This window comes from Anolis carolinensis, chromosome 3, assembly GCF_035594765.1.
Source record: "Anolis carolinensis isolate JA03-04 chromosome 3, rAnoCar3.1.pri, whole genome shotgun sequence".
Lineage (NCBI taxonomy): Eukaryota > Metazoa > Chordata > Lepidosauria > Squamata > Dactyloidae > Anolis > Anolis carolinensis.
In genome coordinates this window covers 3,043,420-3,064,805 of record NC_085843.1, presented here as the reverse complement: position 1 = coordinate 3,064,805, position 21,386 = coordinate 3,043,420, and the positions used below count along the sequence as shown (strand labels likewise).

At 43.4% G+C, this 21,386-nt stretch overlaps 1 protein-coding gene across 3 annotated transcripts in view; it reads left to right on the top strand.

Moving 5' to 3' along the window:
• The window catches only part of slco2b1 (solute carrier organic anion transporter family member 2B1), a 233,146-nt gene that overhangs the window by 87,580 nt on the left and 124,180 nt on the right, over positions 1-21,386 (top strand). For all 3 annotated transcript variants that reach the window (XM_062974408.1, XM_062974406.1, XM_062974409.1), the window contains one exon: positions 12,439-12,533. In XM_062974408.1, the coding sequence (XP_062830478.1) occupies positions 12,462-12,533 (72 nt within the window). In that variant the 5' untranslated portion in view covers positions 12,439-12,461. The remainder of the gene's footprint in view (positions 1-12,438; positions 12,534-21,386) is intronic.

Sequence of the window (21,386 nt, the reverse complement as noted above, 5' to 3'; positions counted from 1 at the left end):
TCTTTTATTTCTCAGAGTTTCAGACTGTGATGTATAAACAGCATTTCCATCATTTCTCGAATGGCTTCTTGGCTTGAAAAGGGCTCAGCAATGGGGTCACTGACACCATTTCAAAAGACTGTATACATTTTTTTTCGTGTCGAATGAATCCTGAACTGCAAAATTCCTTGCTCGTATGGAATTTGTAAGAAAAGTATACCGTATATACGCGAGTATAAGCCGACCCGAATATAAGCCAAGGCACCTAATTTTACCACAAAAAACTGGGAAAACATTGACTCCAGGATAAGCCGAGATACCAATAAAATTACATTAATTGAGGCATCAGTAGTTTAAATGTTTTTTATTCTTTACATCAAACTTTAATTTAAGATATGACTGTTCAACTCTGATTAAATCATTACTTTTATCTTTAGTGTAAATGTGCTTATGTATCCCTTTAATAATAATAGAGTGAAATAATAAATGTAATAATAATAATAAAATAGAGTAAAATAAATGTAAAAGTAACAACAATAGAGTAAAATAATAAATGTAAAAATAATAATAATTAATAGAGTAAAATAATAAATGTAACAATACCAATAATAATAGAGAAAAATAATAAATATACCATATATACTTGAGTATAAGCCGACATGAATATAAGCCCGCCAGGACCCTCACCCAAGTATAAGCCAAGGAAGGTTTTTTTTTTCAGTCCTAAAAAGGGCTGAAAAACAAGGCTTATACTCAAGTATATACAATATTTTCTAATACGCTTTCCATCCTTAGTTTTTAACCCAGGTCTATTTGTACCTTACATTTCAAGAATTGTTGTAGTTGTTACTATATTCATATCTCACTTCCCTCTCTTCAACAAGACCTGCCTTCCTCCTCATTAGACTTCATGACTAGACCTGATGGGAGTTGTAGTGCAGTAACTGTTGTACTCTAGCCTTGAGACACCTTTCACCCAGCACCACACCAGAGTCCAGCAGTACTAACTATAGCAATTGATTAAGAAAAGCATGTACAATGGGGAAAGGGGCATTTTCCAAAAGAGCAGTAGAAAAGGAGCTATAAAATAGCAGTAGTCCATACACAAAAGAGCAGTAGTCCAAAAATGGCAAGGTACATGAAATCAAGGAACTCAAGATCACAGGCATAAAGCCATAAACATGAAAGCAGGAACTTTTCCCAAGGCAAAACCCTTTCAGGAACATAGACAAACACAAGAAACTTGAATCATGAACTTGAGAGCTGTAACAGGAACCTAAACCTTTTGGCAACGTTGTCTGCTCTGAGAGACACCAAGTACGCATCACTTAATTTAAACCCAAGCCCAACCAAGAAGCCATGAGATCATGCTTCACACACCTGGGTTCCAAGGATTTCTTGTTGAGTCTCTCTGAATGCTCAATTAATCTATCCTTCACTCCCTCTGTCCAGAGACCTAATCTGATATCTCAGGAAAACTTCCCATCAGCTGAAGACCAATTCTTAAGAGAAATGGACCTTTCACCGGTTTCCCTTTCCCCTGTTGCTAAGGAACGAAGATTGGACTCCAAAGCATCCTCTCTCTCATCTTCAACTGCCTTCACTTCTAAGGCCTGCAACTCACCCTGATCACATACAGACTCCTCAGTTGGAAACCTATCATCCCCCTCGTCCTCTGAGAAATTCCCAGCTTCTTGCTGAGCCCCAAGAGTAACACATGGGAGTCTACAGTTCGTTCTGTTTAGTCAAGAAAGTGGGATTTGGAATCAAAGACAAACCTTCTGGATATGATGCCTGGCTTTAAAATACCCATTAACTTTTCCCCTTAACCTCAGAGCCCATTATCCCTAGTCCACATGGTGGATAATTAAAAGCGATAGGAGTTGTCATTCAATAACAATTGGGGATCAAACCTGGGTCAAAATGAAAGAACACTACGCAGCTGAAAAAGTACAGATGGACCTCTGTTTCCATGGATTTTTGTCCATGGCTACAACAACCCTTTGATGGCAACCATCAAAGTGATGTGGCCGCAATGAAGATGAGTGTGGCAGCCCTGCCCTACAGCAACAAGATATGAGGGTTGAATGAAAAGTAATGCCTCCACCTTCGTTACTTGGGTTTGGATGGGAATATTTTAATAAATCAAGCACAGAAATAATCTTTAGAATGTGCTCTTTCACTACCACTATTCACTTTCTCACATCATCACCAGACAATCATATACATTTCTGCCAAAGATGAACAAGTTTTCTGAAGCCGTCACAGAAGTCGACACTCTGTTTCCGCAACCGGTGTCTCACAGGATGCTTCGTGTGCAGATCTTCCGATGGCCAAGCAAAGCAATAATGTGACCCACACGTTCTTGTGAAATGCCGATGATGCTTGAAATTTCTCTCTGAGGGATACGATGATCGTCCTGAATCAATCTGTCCACCTTTTGCTTGTGAATCTCTGGTTGCTGTCACAGGACGTCCAACTCTTTGTTTGTCATGCAAGTCAGATGTTCCCACCTCAACATCTTTAAACTTTCTTGCCCAACGATGCACAGGACTCATATCCACACAATCCCCATAAATAGCTTGCGTTCTCTGAGGAATCTCCTTTGGGGTGACACCTTCTGTGGTCAAGAATTCAATGACTGCACGTTGCTTAAGTCGCATTGACCAACCGTCTGCGCAGGGTTCCATACTTCGCACTTTAACAACACAACCGTCCAATGCTAAGGCTTCCCCGTCTGCACAGGGTTTCATACTTGACACTTTAACAAGACAACCGTTCAATGCTGAGGCTTCCCCATCTGCGCAGGGTTCCATACTTCACACTTTAACAACACAACCATTCAATGCTGAGGCTTCCCCATCTGCGCAGGGTTCCATACTTCACACTTTAACAACACAACCATTCAATGCTGAGGCTTCCCCATCTGCGCAGGGTTCCATACTTCACACTTTAACAACACAACCATTCAATGCTGAGGCTTCCCCATCTGCGCAGGGTTTCATACTTCGCACTTTAACAACACAACCATTCAATGCTAAGGCTTCCCCGTCTGCGCAGGGTTCCATACTTCACACTTTAACAACACAACCATTCAATGCTGAGGCTTCCCCGTCTGCGCAGGGTTTCATACTTCACACTTTAACAACACAACCATTCAATGCTGAGGCTTCCCCATCTGCGCAGGGTTCCATACTTCGCACTTTAACAACACAACCATTCAATGCTAAGGCTTCCCCGTCTGCACAGGGTTCCCTACTTCGCACTTTAACAACACAACCATTCAATGCTAAGGCTTCCCCATCTGCGCAGGGTTCCATACTTCACACTTTAACAACACAACCATTCAATGCTGAGGCTTCCCCGTCTGCGCAGGGTTCCATACTTCACACTTTAACAACACAACCATTCAATGCTGAGGCTTCCCCATCTGCGCAGGGTTCCATACTTCACACTTTAACAACACAACCATTCAATGCTAAGGCTTCCCCATCTGCACAGGGTTCCATACTTCACACTTTAACAACACAACCATTCAATGCTGAGGCTTCCCCGTCTGCGCAGGGTTCCATACTTCACACTTTAACAACACAACCATTCAATGCTGAGGCTTCCCCGTCTGCGCAGGGTTCCATACTTCGCAGTTTAACAACACAACCGTTCAATGCTAAGGCTTCCCCGTCTGCGCAGGGTTCCATACTTCACACTTTAACAACACAACCGTTCAATGCTAAGGCTTCCCCGTCTGCGCAGGGTTCCATACTTGGCACTTTAACAACACAACCGTTCAATGCTAAGGCTTCCCGCCAAATGGAACTGTAGAGGAGAGTCTCCTGAACAAGCCAGGATCTGCCGCAGACCAGGACTGCCATCTGCTGAGGAGTTACGAAGGTGGAGGCATTACTTTTCATTCAACCCTTGTACTTTCCAGGATCTCACAACGAAAAGGCCTGGAGGGCCGACGTTTGCCTATTTCTGCTTTAGCCTGACCCTTCTGAACTACTATAAAGCTACAATTATTGCTTCTGCAAAGCTCTTAAGATTTATATCCAGCTCTGAGGAAGAAGCCAAGATAAATGTGGCAGGTTCTTTGGAGAGCATTCACCATCTCAATCCTGCAAAGTGATTTGTGTACAAACAGAGAGGTAATTAAGTCTCCCGTGAAGGCTTTTTCCCTCCCCTTCCTTTTAATTAGCTTCATGCGAGTAATTTGTGGGTGTTTGCACAGTCTGTTTAATTACATTAATGAGTCAGAAGTTGCCTGGTATTTTTGATACGGCCGTAATCCCTTGGGGAATCCCATCCCAACATTGTCTGCATAGGAAAATGCACAGCTATGTTTTTGTATTGATAATGTTTCAGGTAAAATCTTGGCTATCTTCCTATTTACAATTAAAAACAACGAGGGAAGGATATACCAATAGTAAAATAGTTTTTATTCAAGAAAAAGAAAAGACAAAAATATATTTTTAGAAATATAAAACTAAAAATTGCGTAACCCCAGGACTCCAAAAGAACTCCAAAATCCGCAGATAACGTCATGCCAGGAAAGTTCCCAGCAGTTAAGCCTAAGGGTGACCTTTCCCTGTGAGACCCAGTCTGGCTGAACTCCACACAATCTACAATTTGCACATGCATGTACATACATGTGCATGTGCCACAGTGGCAGAACAGTTAAACCATTGAACTGTTGAATCCGCTGACCTAAAAGTTGGTTAGTTCAAAGCCATGGGTCGGAGTGAGTGCTTGCTGTTTGTCAGAGTATTTGCAGCGCAGCAGTAGTTGGAAGGAATCAGTGGAGTGCAGATCGAAGAGACACTCAGAGACGTTGGTAAAACTAATTACAAACTTTTACTGTATCAATACAAACAGACTAACAGATGACAGATGAACACAGAACTCAAACTCTAGGCAGACAGAAATCGACTCTTAGGCAGACAGAACTCAACTGAACTGATGCAATAGTTATGCACAAACACTTGTGTCTGGATACTCCCTAGTTTCAGCCACATATCAAGGTCATCATTGCTTCTTGGCAATTAACTCTTTCCAGACTATAGTACACTCTGGATGATGCAATCAGTTGCAATACAGGCATGACACAAATTGCATTTAAACACTATCAACACACAAATCCCATATTAACACAGTTAGCCCTAGCTCCCGCCAACCTAGCAGTTCGAAAACATGCCAATGTGAGTAGATCAATAGGTACCACAATATAGATGTTGTGGTTCAGTCTGATGATGAAGGGGGATTTGGGTTTGCACAGTCTAAAACTGAAAATGTTAGACAACCTTAGCAGCCAGAGACATTGAGAAGGCCACAGGCAGGCACCCAAGATGAGCTAGCAGGTCGGCAAGATGAGATAACAGAGGCTTCAGATCAGAGTAACCTTTCACAGCTCTCAGAACAGGAGGAGGGCAGGGAAAGTCAACAACAGCCAGGTGGGTCTGAAAGTGATAATGAGGAAGTCCAATTAGACAGAGAAACAAGGCTGAGTCTAAGAACCAAACTCTCTAACATTCGTGATGGATTGCTGCCAAAAGGTTGGGAACCCAAGGTCAAAGGAATGCCTTCATGTCTTGTAAGAATGGGTAAATGAGGGGAAATGTGGGGACACATTTCAGATCAAGCAACATTGTTTTCAGAGCAAGATCTCCTGCTTTGTTTCTGTTTTCAAGCCTCAAGTCTTGATTCAAGTGTTGCCTATGGTTTTTGGGAAAGTATTCTTGCCTTCATGCTCCTGTTTGAATCATGCACTTTGGATTCTGCTTTGAAGATCGTGTTCCTGTTTTAAGCCTTGTCTTTTATAATATAATAATAATTTATTTTTTATACCTCGCCACCATCTCCCCAAAGGGACTCGGGGCGGCTTACATGGGGCCAAGCCCAAGCATAACAGACATAATAAAACACATCAAGGAATTACTTGCTGTTTCTGGGACACTGAATTCTATTTGGATTATGGCATTTTCTTATTGCTTTTAGCCTTACTTTTTCCTACCTTTTTATCAATAAACGGTTTATATCAAGTCTGTCTCAGTGGTGTGTGTTGAGAGCAAGATGGACCCTTGCTGGGGTGCCACAATAGGTGCCCATGCAGCCATGCTGGCAACATGAGCAGGAGGTGTCTACAGACAACAGGTTGCTTAGCTTAGAAATGGAACAAGAGCACCTCTCTATGACCAGAGTTGAGCAACACGTCCAGGAAGCTGGAGGTGAAAGGGGAAGCCTTTGCCTCTGTTCTGCGTATTTGTAAGTCATCGTTATTCCCCTGTATTAAAGGCGTTAAATGTTTGTCTATCTGTGTATCTTGTAATCCGCTCTGAGTCTCCTTGGGGAGATAGAGTGGAATATAAATAAAGTATTATTGTACATACCAAAGGGGAACACGGGACAAATCTCATCATTCCTTCATGTAGCAGTCATAATCTCCTAGCAATACCTCTGTGCACCCAACAATGAACTGATCCTTAGGCAAACTGAACGGTCACGGAAGCTGCCTTGCCTCTTCCTGGGAACCCATTTGGTTATGCCAACACCCCTTGCCACCCATTGTTTTGCCAGCCTTGAGTCCATTGTCCCACCTGTTATAGCAGGAATACGGTCATTATTAGTACCCATTAACCTGGTCCCTACTAACATTCCTTTCCACCTCAAAAGTTGGACCAAAGAAACAGCCACAAATGTCAAACTGAGTAATAACAGCTCATTAAAATTCCTGCCAGATTCTGAGTCCAATTGGCTGCAGCAGCAGATGGCTGTTTGTGGATCTTTGCCGGCGCCAATCGGCACTCATGGCAGCAAAAGTCCCTTGTTTTGAATAGCTGTCAAACCTATATGATTTCCCTGTATGTATCCATTGACTTTATATCTGATTTGAGAGCCAGACTCTCCTGGCATCCACTTTGGCCAAAGTGAATAAAACCTTCAACCCTTTCGTTGCCTTCAACCTATTCGTGTCTCATTTGATCCTTCGGAGCTTGGTACGTCGGGGCCCCAAACGAACACATTGCATAGCTATATATTCTTCTACTACAAAACTAAAATTAGGCAACGGTTACAAATAAAAAAAGACAAAAACAACACATACACAAAACAAAAAAAAAATAAACAAAACTACAAACTTTCCACTCTCTATCTGGTGGGTTTTGTGATGTTAGGGATTCCTCTTCTTCAGAAGAGGAAGGGGAGCAGGAAAGTGTTCATGAGTCAGAGGGGCAGTCGGAATCTGAGGAGGAGATTTTGCAAGTACCCACTTTTCAGGAGAGGTGAAAGGAAACAGAGCAGAGAAGTCATTCAGCTAGAATAGCTGCCAGAAATGCAGCTGAGTAATTGGGAACTGCCCTAGCAGATGTGGGGGAACTCAGGGCTATAAAGCAGAAGCAGGTGCAGCCAGCTTTTGCTGGTAACAAACTGACACTTAATGCCTAAGCCTTCGCTCCCCTTGTGCCTGCTTCGAGTCTGCATCTCGGAAACCGCTCCTAAGGATTTGCTGCTGTTTCTTTGTTTGAAGTAAGACTGCTACTTGATTTGGAAATTGATCAGAGACTAAGAACTGTGCTTGCCCTAAGACTTCCTTGCTTTCTTTTACGTTATACCACTGTGTGTGCTGTTCTTTATGTTTGGCTGAAGTAAAGCAGTTTTCATTTACTCACCACATTGTTTTAAGGCTGTTCTTGAAAGGCAAAACAGGACACGTATCCCCTGTTAGTAGTTTAAATGCTTTTATATATTCACACTACAACTTTTTGTAATCCTCTACAAATTCCTAGGGTTGACATATTCCCTATTGTTGTGAAAAGACAATGAACAAATTCCAAGTTGATTAAAGATTTTTAATTCATTACAATAGTCAAGGTGTCCATGTTGGTTAATTCATTGTTCATTCCTCTGACATTGAGATAACTGGTTTCTTCTGCTGGAAATAGCAACCTTGTCCAAACATCCACTAGTAATATGTTTGTATTTTATTCTGTTTGCTTACTATATTATATAAGTATATTTTGGTATGCAGCTTTCCCTTTACTCTATGTTTCTTGAGGAGGAGCTGCAGACCACAGGATTAGATCTGGGACTACTCTGAGCTCACACTCTACTTTAGAACATAGAAATGCTTTAGCCATGAAATGCTTTAGATCTCAGACTCCATTAGAGCACAGACTCCATGAGACAATATAGACTGTTAAGAGCAAACTCATGTTGCTATTGATTGTAAGAGAGATGCCCTGTGTTATCTGCACAGAGAAACTACTTCAAACCCATCTGTAACTGGATTGACAAGTTACGTTCCTGTATGCTGAATACATGAAGGTAGTGAGTAAACCAGATATGTTACTTTTAATGAAATCTATTTTTTGTCTCTTGAGAGCATGATATAAGAACAAGATGATTTTTGGGAGAGTAGACACTGAAAAGTAATACTTCTGAAGCTCTGCTGTTTTAAGCATTGGCACAATCTCTGTTCCTAACAGATCAGAGACAGCCAGGTCATCAGTCTAACAACTGAAAACCAAATTGACTTGCATATGGACATGTGGTGGTCATATACCACTGAAGAGAAGATTTTGCCCAAACGAGTTTTTGGCTCTTCTCTGAAAGATCATACTTCAACAAAAGGTTATGATTTTCATATGGTTGTGAATACCACTATTCTCCAAAAGGTTATAGAGATTCTGGTTTTCCAAAAGGTTACAATCTCCAAAAAGGTCATGCCTTTCCAAAATCTTCCATCTCTGGGAATATGCATAGGATGAAATGCCCCATGTTGCCAACATTGGTTAGGGCTGGATATTCCATTCTATTAATCTGCATGTTGTCAGTTGCTAGAAAAAATATATTAATCAAAAGCATAAATATATCAAAACTGTAATCTGCAAATGTGGAGGACTGGCTTGGAAGAAGCCTGTTTGGTTGCCTGATTTACTGTCGTTAGTGTAGGAGTTGGTGTAGGAGTAGGTGGCTAGCAAACATTTCCTCCCTTTGAGTCTCTTTTCCTCCCAAAAAATTGAAAATATCCGCAGCAGCGCATTCTGCAGCGGCTGATGAAACTGTATCCAAGTTTGGTTCTTGGATGGATGCCTCCTGCTTGCTTATCTTTTTTTCTTCCTCCTCAAGTGCTACAGAAACAGAATGGCTTAATCTATTTCTGCTTGTCTTGACAAGATCAAGCTTGACAACTGAAATGTGTCCCAAATTGTACTGGCCTCCCAATTTTGCCAGTCGGAACAACGTCACTGCGAGCGACAGAGGATGAAGTAGAATGTGACAAATATTTCTTCCTCCTCCTTTTGTACATTAATATTTGTACTTGGAATGATGTTCGGGGAAGGGGATTTCGGACTTTAGAGGGTTGTTGTGTGTTTTCCGGGCTGTTGGGGACCGGCCCGGAGGGGAAGTAAAGGAGAGAATCCCAAGAGAGCAATAAAACAAGCCTTTTATTGTTATCATGACTAATGATAAGGCAAACAGCCGTCAGCACCCACTCTCATGCAAATGACCATCGTACCATGCAAATGACCATCGCAACATGTGCGCAGTTAACAAAGCAAAGAATATATATCTTGGCTTATCTAAAATTGACCAATGGCTGAGGGTCTTCCTCGCCTTCCAGACCCACTTGGCACAAGTGATACCAATGACCTCACTTGTTTACTCTGAGCTTTCTTCTCTCCTTGGAACTTCCTGGAGAAAGGCACCAGCTCACAGGAAGGGAGGGAGGGAGGGGCATATGCAGAGGCAAAGCTACATAGGCAACAGTTTACTACTTTCTGGCTTATGGTCCCTTCAGGGCTGTATGGCCATGTTCCAGAAGTATTCTCTCCTGACGTTTCGCCCACATCTATGGCAGGCATCCTCAGAGGTTGTGAAGTACAGTGATGCAACCCCAGAGTCCTAATCCCACTCTATGCCTTTACCCCAGAGAGAGACAGATTTACTGTTGTTATTTGCCTTCAAGTGAAGTCTTTTGGTGCCCCTATCTTAACGTTTTCCTGACAATATTAATTCAGAGGCAGGGTTGTTGTATGTTTTCCAGGCTGTATGGCCATCTTCCAGAAGTATTCTCTCCTGACGTTTCACCCACTTCTATGGCAGGCATCCTCAGAGGTTGTGAGATATGGAGAAACTAAGCAAGGAAGGTTCATATATCTGTGGAAAGTCCGGGGTGAGAGAAGAACTCTTGTCTGTTGGAGGCCAGTGTGAATGTTGTAATTAATCACCCCAATTAGCATTAAATGGGCTTCCCAGCCTCACATCCTGGCCTGGGGGAATCCTTTGTCCAGAGTTGTTAGCTGCCCCTGATTGATTCCTGTCTGGAATTCTTCTGTTTTCGGAGTGTTGCTCCTTATTTTCTGTTCTGATTTTGGAGTTTTTAAATACTGGTAGCCAGATTTTGTTCATTTTCATGGTTTCTTCTTTTCTGTTGAAGTTGTCCACATGCTTGTGGATTTCAAAGGCTTCTCTGACATGGTAGTTGTTGGAGTAGTCAAGCACTTCTGTGTTCTCAAATAATATGCTGTGTCAGGTTGGTTCTTCAAGTGCTCTGGGCAATGATGTTGCATTTGGTGGTCCCTGTGTAGACTTGTCCACAGCTGCTTGGTATCCAGTAGACTTCTGCAGAGGTGAAAGGATCCCTCTTGTCCGCTAAATGTAGCACTTGTTGGATTTTCTTGGTGGGTCTGTAGATGGTTTGTAGGTTGTGTTTCTCCATCAGTTTTCCTATATGGTCAGTGGTTCCTTTGATGTCTGGTAAGAACACCTTTCCTCTGGGTGGATCTTTGTCTTTACTCTCAGGGCTTGTTCTTGGCCTTGCAGCTCTTCTGATGTCTGTGGTGGAATCTCCGTTGGCCTGGAGAGCCCAGTTTAGGTGGTTTAGTTCACCTTGGAGGAGGGGAGGTTTGCAGAGTTCTTCTAAGCAAGTTCCTGGAGCACCTCAACAACATCCACCCAAACATCCAATTCACCATGGAAAAAGAAAAAGAAGGAAGACTGCCATTTCTAGATGTTCTAGTTATCTGCAAACCCAATCAACAATTGGGCCACACAGTCTACAGAAAACCTACACACACAGATAAGATACCTTCATAAAAACTCCAACCATCACCCAAGTCAAAAAGAAGCACAATCAAAGCCCTGACAGACCGTGCACAAAGAATCGGCGAACCTCACCTCCTCCAAGGTGAACTCAACCACATCAATTATATATGTACAGTAGAGTCTCACTTATCCAAGCCTCGCTTATCCAAGCCTCTGGATAATCCAAGCCATTTTTGGATTAGTCAATGTTTTCAATATATCATGATATTTTGGTGCTAAATTTGTAAATACAGTAATTACTACATAGCATTACTGCATATTGAACTACTTTTTCTGTCACATTTGTTGTATAACATGAAGTTTTGGTGCTTAATTTGTAAAATCATAACCTAATTTGATGTTTAATAGGCTTTTCCTTAATCCCTCCTTATTAACCAAGATATTCGCTTATCCAAGCTTCTACCGGCCTGTTTAGCTTGGATAAGTGAGACTCCACTGTAATTGGATTGATATGCAAAGTACCTGTATGCTGAATACATGAAGTTTCTGAGTAAACCAACTACAGTAGAATCTCACTTATCCAACACTCGCTTATCCAACGTTCTGGATTATCCAACACATTTTTGTAGTCAATGTTTTCAATATATCGTGATATTTTGGTGCTAAATTCGTAAATACAGTAATTACTACGTAGCATTACTGCCCATTGCACTGCTTTTTCTGTCAAATTTGTTGTATAACATGATGTTTTGGTGCTTAATTTGTAAAATCATAAGCTAATTTGATGTTTAATAGGCTTTTCCTTAATCCCTCCCTTATTATCCAAGATATTCGCTTATCCAAGCTTCTGCCGGCCCGTTTAGCTTGGATAAGTGAGACTCTACTGTAACTGTATTGATATGCAAAGTACCTGTATGCTGAATACACGAAGTTTCTGAGTAAACCAACTATGTTCCTTTTAAAGAAGTCTGCTTATTTTGGTCTCTTGAGAGCATGATTTAAACCAAGATGTTTTAAAGGAGAGTAGATGTTTTTAGGCAACTGAAAATAACACTTCTGAAACTCTGTTATATATGTATGTGTGTTTTGTGCATTGGCATATCTTTGTTCCTAACTGTTCGAAGAGATACCGAGGTATATCAGTTTAATAGCTGAGAAACCTAACTGCCTTGCACAAATGGCATTTTCCCAAAAGGGTTATGGCATCATTTTCTAAAAGGTTTTGACTTCTAACAAGGTCATGCCTTTCGAAAGGCCATAAAAACCTCCCAAAGGTTCTGTGGATTTCCATTTTCCAAAACGTCTTCCATAAACCTTGCTGCTGTTTTGTTTTCTTCCGGCCGAACAGCATCCTATAGTACAAAACCAAGTTGAAGCCCCGTGTCCGTTTAATGGTGTGTTTTCTCTTTTTTTTTGCAGAAACACAAAGGACGCCCAGAAAAATGTCAGACGACGAGGGCAATAATGGCCTGTTCCACAGATTCTCCTGCGCAAATCCATTCCACACCATCAAAGTAGGTGCCTTGAAACGTTTCTCAATGTGTTGTCAAAGGCTTTCGTGCCAGAATCACAGGGTTGTGTGTTTTCCAGACTGTCTGGCCATGTTCCAGAAGCATTCTCTCCTGACGTTTCACCCACATCTGTGGCAGGCATCCCCAGAGGTCGTGAGGTCTGTTAGAAACTAAGCAAGGAAGGTTTATATATACAGTAGAGTCTCACTTATCCAACACTCGCTTATGCAACGTTCTGGATTATCCAACGCATTTTTGTAGTCAATGTTTTCAATATATCATGATATTTTGGTGCTAAATTCGTAAATACAGCAATTACTACATAGCATTACTGCGTATTGAACTACTTTTTCTGTCAAATTTGTTGTTTAACATGATGTTTTGGTGCTTAATTTGTAAAATAATAACGTAATTTGATGTTTAATAGGCTTTTCCTTAATCCCTCCTTATTATCCAACATTTTTGCTTATCCAACGTTCTACCTGCCCGTTTATGTTGGATAAGTGAGACTCTACTGTATCTGTGAAAAGTCCAGGGTGGGGGAAAGAACTCTTGTCTGTTGGAGGCCAGTGTGAATGTTGTAATTAATTACCTTGATTAGCATTGAATGGCCTTCCCTGCCTCACCTCCTGGCCTGGGGGAATCCATTTGTTCAGAGTCATTAGCTGCCCCTGATTGACTCATGTCCGATATTCTTCTGTTTTCAGAGTGCTGCTCCATATTTAATAATAATAATAATAATAATAATAATAATAATAATAATAATAATAATAACTTTATTTTTATACCCCGCCCCATCTCCCCAGAGGGGACTCGGAGCGGTTTACATGGGGGCCGAGCCCGAAACATACAGCAATAAAACGATAAAACAATTATTCCAACAGTAAAACATCAACATCAATAAAACCATCATAAAAATCAACATACAGCATAAAATGTTAAAAACAGGAGACTAAAACACTATTTACTGTTCTGATTTTGGAGTTTTTTTTAATACTGGTAGCCAGACTTTGTTCATTTTCATGTTTTCCTCCTTTCTGTTGAAATCGTCCGCCTGCTTCATGTGGATTTCACAGAGAAGACATTGAAATCCTTCCCTATCTCCCCCCGCGATGCTCTTTTAAAAGCTGGCTCCTTTTTTCGGAGAAGTTCAAGGAGGCCAAATACAGTTTTGGAGGCAGAGAAAAAGGCTCTGCGAGAAAGGGCACTCCATTTATGCCTGCCGAAGTTCAGCTTTTCAGGTCCAGAGTTTCATTTCCAAGCGAGCGTTAAAAGGCTCCAGGCTGAATAGTTTGCCATTCAGAGAGGGATGGGGTCACATAAAGCTTGAGTGATGTCGAGGGCTCAAAAAACACAAATAAACCCAGGGTGGATTTTTGCTTTTCTTGGGTGTCCGTTGATGTGCATCTACTTATTTCCTTTCTAAAGAATGATAGCATTGTCCCTGAGCATGCACAGAGAGATTTGTGGGATTTATGGTTGGAGATTCCCTGCCATATAATGCAATTTGAATCAGCAAGATATGGTCAATGTAGATCCAGATGATGCAGTTTGAACAGCATTTGGGCTGCATTATATGGTTCTACAACAGGCATGGGCAAACTTGGCCCTCCAGGTGTTTCGGATTTCAACTCCCACAATTCCTAACAGCCTACCGGGATTGTGGGAGTTGCAGTCCAAACATGTGGAGGGCCAAAGTTTGCCCATGCCTGGTATACAATGGCCATATAACACAGATTAAAACTGCATTGTCTGGCAGTGTAGATCCAGCTTGTGCAACCTTTGAGGAATCACAACTGGGCCTCATCTATCTAAAGCTGAACTAATAATAATAATAATAAAGATAATAATAATAATAATAATAATAATAATAATAATAATAATAGCAACAACAACAACAACAACACTTTATTTATATTCCGCCCTATCTCCCCAAGGGGACTCAGGGTGGATCACAGTAGGCATAAATAGCAAACATTCAATGCCGTTTGGACAGACAGGACAGAACAGACAGAAAGGAGGTATGTTGTGTCAATGTCCAGCTTCTATGCCTTGATGTCTGTCTGTCTATCAATCAACCTTTCTATCAACTAATCCATCTATCCATCCTTCCATCTATCTATCAACCTTTTTTGCTATCCATCCATCTATCTACCTACCTACTTACCTACGTACCTACCTATCCATCTATCTAGCTTTCTATCCATCCATCTACCTATCTATTGAATTATCTATCTATTTATTTATCTGTCTATTTATCTATCCACCCACCCACCCATCTACCTATCTATCGAACTATCTATTTATTTATCTATCCATCTATTTATCTATCCATCTACCCACCCACCCATCTACCTATCTGTCGACCTTTCTGTCTATCTACTAATCCATTCATCTGTCTGTCTGTCTGTCCGCCCATCCGTCTGTCTACCTTTTATGGGTTGAACTAGGGAGGTTCCTTAGAAGTCTCAAACAGTACAGTCTCTGTTGGCTCATCTTCACCAGCGCTGCCGTATGAACTCTACCTCAGGTCTAGCCTCCTTAACCGAGACACCCAAGAGCTTGAAACTGGCCACCTGCTCCACTTGGTCTCCACTTATGACCAAGGGCTGGATTTCTGCTCTGTTCTTTCTGTAGTCCATTATGAGCTCCTTGGTCTTATTGATGCTGAGGACCAGATTGTTGTCCCTGCACCAGGAGAGGAGCCCCAGACTCATCAGATAAGAAGCCGCACAACGGTTGTGTCATCCACAGATTTGGCAATGATATTGCTATTGTCGCACCCCTAGGCTGCATAGGCACCTTGAAAACCACACTGGAGCCCAGAATATAGCAAACAAGCTGTTTATTGAAGATTATAAGTATGCGCAAGCAAATAAGGTTCAGAGTCGATAAAATGGATAAATCCACAAAGCAGTATACTTATCAGTCTTTAAGCAGGAGTCCAAGGAAGTCACTCAAGGTTGTAGTCCAAACTGGAACTTGTACTTAGTCCCTCAAGAAGCAACAAGAGTAATCCACACATGAACCACAAGAAGCAAGGCTGGAGTGCAAAATCAAACTCCAAATGTAGTCCAAGGTAATTGCAGCCCGCACAGCAAGAACACAGGATAATTCAACTGAATTCCAAGGTAAACAAGGCAAGAACTTGACTTGAAACTCCACAGCAATACGGCATACAAGACCATGGGCGATGGGACCTGCATATGGGAGTTGTAGTTCACCCACACCCACTGAACCCAACTGACATTGGATCTAGACTCCACTTGGAACACAGGCAAGCAATGCCTTTCTCAAATGACCCAGGCACCGCTGGGTCCCCAAGCTGTCCTTTCTGAGGTTTGATAAACAGAGAATCCAGGGACCACGGGCCAAACGGCGTGGGGCATGTTGAATGCACTCTTTGGCAGGGCATGAATCTTTATGTGTCTCTGTAACTGCAAAGAGTGGCCACTCAGGAGGACCAGGGCCATAGCAAACAAGGAAAAAGATTGAAGGTATCCTTCATATGCCATGGACTCTATCTCTTGGATCCTGAATTGCCATATTCAATCTGTTCCTAGATTACGGACTTCTTGTCTGGACATTCCCAAAGGGTGAGATTAGGTGATCATACCTCTTCAGCTTTCACTCTCAACACTGGGACACCACAGGGCTGTGTGTTGAGTCCTCCGCTTCACACTTTGGACACATATGATTGCACCCCTGTCCACCATAGCTGTTGTAGCTCAGCCTGAGTCTGAGCCTGACATTGGTCCTGCACCTGCTTTGTCAGAAGACTCTGATTTTAGGCCTGAAATGCAGCTACCTTTGCCTGAGTCTGTTCCAGCAGAGGATTCTGGAATCGGAGATGAGATGGCTGCAAGCAGGCATTCCAATCCACATTCCTGTTCCCAGTCAAGGCCAGTTCAGCTGCCAGGCACAGATCTTCCTCTCTTGAATTGCAAAGTTGACACCTCTGCCAAGCAGAGAAAGCTCCAAGTATTTAAGGAGATTTCAAGGCTGTTATTCCATGGGAGAACTATTCCTCTCATGGGAAAGCTGCTCATTAGCGCCTCTCAGAAACAGGCGTTTACTCCTTCATAAACATTCGTGCTGACTACTTCCCCGGGTAAATAACTCCCTCCTGTCAAACACATCATTCTCTTCCAGACTAGCATGCCCATCTGGCAGCTGAACTGGCCTTGACTGGGAACAGGAATGCGGATTGGAATGCCTGCTTGCAGCCATCTCATCTCCGATTCCAGAATCCTCTGCTGGAACAGACTCAGGCAAAGGTAGCTGCATTTCAGGCCTAAAATCAGAGTCTTCTGACAAAGCAGGTGCAGGACCAATGTCAGGCTCAGACTCAGGCTGAGCTACAACAGCTATGGTGGACAGGGGTGCAATCATATGTGTCCAAAGTGTGAAGCGGAGGACTCAACACACAGCCCTGTGGTGTCCCAGTGTTGAGAGTGAAAGCTGAAGAGGTATGATCACCTAATCTCACCCTTTGGGAATGTCCAGACAAGAAGTCCGTAATCTAGGAACAGATTGAATATGGCAATTCAGGATCCAAGAGATAGAGCCCATGGCATATGAAGGATACCTTCAATCTTTTTCCTTGTTTGCTATGGCCCTGGTCCTCCTGAGTGGCCACTCTTTGCAGTTACAGAGACACATAAAGATTCATGCCCTGCCAAAGAGTGCATTCAACGTGCCCCACGCCGTTTGGCCCGTGGTCCCTGGATTCTCTGTTTATCAAACCTCAGAAAGGACAGCTTGGGGACCCAGCGGTGTCTGGGTCATTTGAGAAAGGCATTGCTTGCCTGTGTTCCAAGTGGAGTCTAGATCCAATGTCGGCTGGGTTCAGTGGGTGCGGGTGAACTACAACTCCCATATGCAGGTCCCATCGCCCATGGTCCATCCCCTCCAAGTAGTGCCAGGATGTAGAGTGAGTCATGGGGGCTCTATGTGTCAAGTTTGATCATGATCAGTCATTAGTGGAAGTCACAGTGCTCTCAGGAAGTGAGTGAAGGTACTGCAAGTCCCATCATCCAAGGTCCATCTGCCTCCAAACCACACCAGGATGTAGAGTGGGTCATCGGGGCTCGATGTGCCAAGTTTGGCCTTGATCAGTAATTGGTGTGGGTCACCGTGGTCTCTGGAAGTGAGTGAAGGTACTGCAAGTCCCATTATCCTTGGTATGTCCTCCCCCAAACTGCACCAGGACATAAAGTGGGTCATGGGGACTCTATGTGCTGAGTTTGGTACAGATTTGTTGTTGGTGGGAGTTGCAGTGCTTTCAGGAAGTGAGTGAAGGTATTGCAAGTCCCATCATCCATGGTCCCTTGTCCTCCAAACCAGGGTATAGAGTGTGTCGTGGATGATCTGTGTGCCAAGTTTAGTCTTGATAAGTCATTTGTGGCAGTTGTAATGGTCTCAGGAAGTGAGTGAAGGTACTGCCAGTCCCATTATCCTTGGTATGTCCTTCCCCAAACTGCACCAGGACGTAAAGTGGAGAGAAAAAAAGAAAGGACAGTTGGGAACTCCTGTTTTTAACACTGTATCCTGCTTGTTGATTTTAATGATTGTTTTTATTGATGTTGATGTTTTTTACTGGGATAATTGTTTTATTGCTTTGTTACTGTTATTTGTTTGTTTTATCGGGCCTGGCCCCATGTAAGCCGCCCCGAGTTCCTTCGGGAAGATGGGGCAGGGTATAAAAATAAAGTTATTATTATTATTATTATTATTATTATTATTATTATTATTATTATTATTATCTCATTCCATTTTGCATACGATGTGGCCAATGATAAGTTTAGTGTGAAACTTTCTGGGGAAAAAGATGGAAAGGAGAGTAAGCCTCTCAAGCGGTGGCCTTTTCTGCCTGATCTCTCAGGAGCACATCTGCTCCGACCTGCTGGCTGCGTTGATCCAAAATGCCCCTCATGCTCTTGTGCCCGTGTGCCACAAACCACCTGCCAGGCGCTTCGGTGCCATCTGCTCACCTGACCCTTTCCGGCACTTCACTCCCAGCAGCGGAGAGTAGGGCTCCCAATGGCTCGGATCCTTTCTCCTCTGAGCATGCAGCCACGCCAAGCAGGGACTCAGGCTTCTGAGACATATGAGGGTTGAATGAAAAGTAATGCCTCCACCTTCGTTACTTGGGTTTGGATGGGAATATTTTAATAAATCAAATGCAGAAATAATCCTTAGAGTGTGCTCTTGAACGACCACTATTCACTCTTCCACATCATCACCAGACAATCGGATACATTTCTGCCAACGATGAACAAGTTTTCTGAAGCCGTCACGGAAGAAGTCAACACTCTGTTTCCGCAACCGGTGTCTCACAGGACCCATCGTGCACAGATCTTCCGACAGCCAAGCAAAGCAATCATGTGACCCACACGTTCTTGTGAAATGCCAATTATGCTTGAAATTTCTCTCTGAGGGATACGACGACCGTCCTGAATAAATTTTGCTTGTGAAACCTGGTGGTTGCTGTTGCAGGAAATCCAACTCTTTGTTGTAAAAGTCAAATGTTCCCACCTCGACATCTTTAAACTTACTCGCCCAATGACACACAGGACTCACATCAACACAATCCCCATAAACAGCTTGCATTCTCAGATTAATCTCCTTTGGGGTGACACCTTCTGCTGTCAAGCATTCAGTGACTGCACATGGCTTAAGTCACATTGACCAACCGTCTGCACAGGGTTCCATACTTGGCACTTTAACAACACAACCGTTCAATGCTAAGGCTTCCCCGTCTGCGCAGGGTTCCATACTTGGCACTTTAACAACACAACCGTTCCATGCTAAGGCTTCCCCGTCTGCGCAGGGTTCCATACTTGGCACTTTAACAACACAACCGTTCCATGCTAAGGCTTCCCCGTCTGTGCAGGGTTCCATACTTTGCACTTTAACAACACAACCGTTCCATGCTGAGGCTTCCCCGTCTGTGCAGGGTTCCATACTTTGCACTTTAACAACACAACCGTTCAATGCTAAGGCTTCCCCGTCTGTGCAGGGTTCCATACTTTGCACTTTAACAACACAACCGTTCAATGCTAAGGCTTCCCCGTCTGTGCAGGGTTCCATACTTTGCACTTTAACAACACAACCGTTCCATGCTAAGGCTTCCCCGTCTGTGCAGGGTTCCATACTTTGCACTTTAACAACACAACCGTTCAATGCTAAGGCTTCCCCGTCTGCGCAGGGTTCCATACTTTGCCCTTTAACAACACAACCGTTCAATGCTAAGGCTTCCCCGTCTGCGCAGGGTTCCATACTTTGCCCTTTAACAACACAACCGTTCAATGCTAAGGCTTCCCCGTCTGTGCAGGGTTCCATACTTCGCCCTTTAACAACACAACCGTTCAATGCTAAGGCTTCCCCGTCTGCGCAGGGTTCCATACTTTGCACTTTAACAACACAACCGTTCCATGCTAAGGCTTCCCCGTCTGTGCAGGGTTCCATACTTTGCACTTTAACAACACAACCGTTCAATGCTAAGGCTTCCCCGTCTGTGCAGGGTTCCATACTTTGCACTTTAACAACACAACCGTTCAATGCTAAGGCTTCCCCGTCTGTGCAGGGTTCCATACTTTGCACTTTAACAACACAACCGTTCAATGCTAAGGCTTCCCCGTCTGCGCAGGGTTCCATACTTCGCACGTTAACAACACAACCGTTCAATGCTAAGGCTTCCACGTCTGCGCAGGGTTCCATACTTTGCCCTTTAACAACACAACCGTTCAATGCTAAGGCTTCCCCGTCTGCGCAGGGTTCCATACTTTGCCCTTTAACAACACAACCGTTCAATGCTAAGGCTTCCCCGTCTGCGCAGGGTTCCATACTTTGCCCTTTAACAACACAACCGTTCAATGCTAAGGCTTCCCCGTCTGTGCAGGGTTCCATACTTCGCCCTTTAACAACACAACCGTTCAATGCTAAGGCTTCCCCGTCTGCGCAGGGTTCCATACTTTGCACTTTAACAACACAACCGTTCCATGCTAAGGCTTCCCCGTCTGCGCAGGGTTCCATACTTTGCACTTTAACAACACAACCGTTCCATGCTAAGGCTTCCCCGTCTGCGCAGGGTTCCATACTTTGCACTTTAACAACACAACCGTTCAATGCTAAGGCTTCCCCGTCTGCGCAGGGTTCCATACTTCGCACGTTAACAACACAACCGTTCAATGCTAAGGCTTCCCCGTCTGCGCAGGGTTCCATGCTTTGCCCTTTAACAACACAACCGTTCAATGCTAAGGCTTCCCCGTCTGCGCAGGGTTCCATACTTTGCCCTTTAACAACACAACCGTTCCATGCTAAGGCTTCCCCGTCTGTGCAGGGTTCCATACTTTGCACTTTAACAACACAACCGTTCCATGCTGAGGCTTCCCCGTCTGTGCAGGGTTCCATACTTTGCACTTTAACAACACAACCGTTCAATGCTAAGGCTTCCCCGTCTGTGCAGGGTTCCATACTTTGCACTTTAACAACACAACCGTTCAATGCTAAGGCTTCCCCGTCTGTGCAGGGTTCCATACTTTGCACTTTAACAACACAACCGTTCCATGCTAAGGCTTCCCCGTCTGTGCAGGGTTCCATACTTTGCACTTTAACAACACAACCGTTCAATGCTAAGGCTTCCCCGTCTGCGCAGGGTTCCATACTTTGCCCTGTAACAACACAACCGTTCAATGCTAAGGCTTCCCCGTCTGCGCAGGGTTCCATACTTTGCCCTTTAACAACACAACCGTTCAATGCTAAGGCTTCCCCGTCTGTGCAGGGTTCCATACTTCGCCCTTTAACAACACAACCGTTCAATGCTAAGGCTTCCCCGTCTGCGCAGGGTTCCAT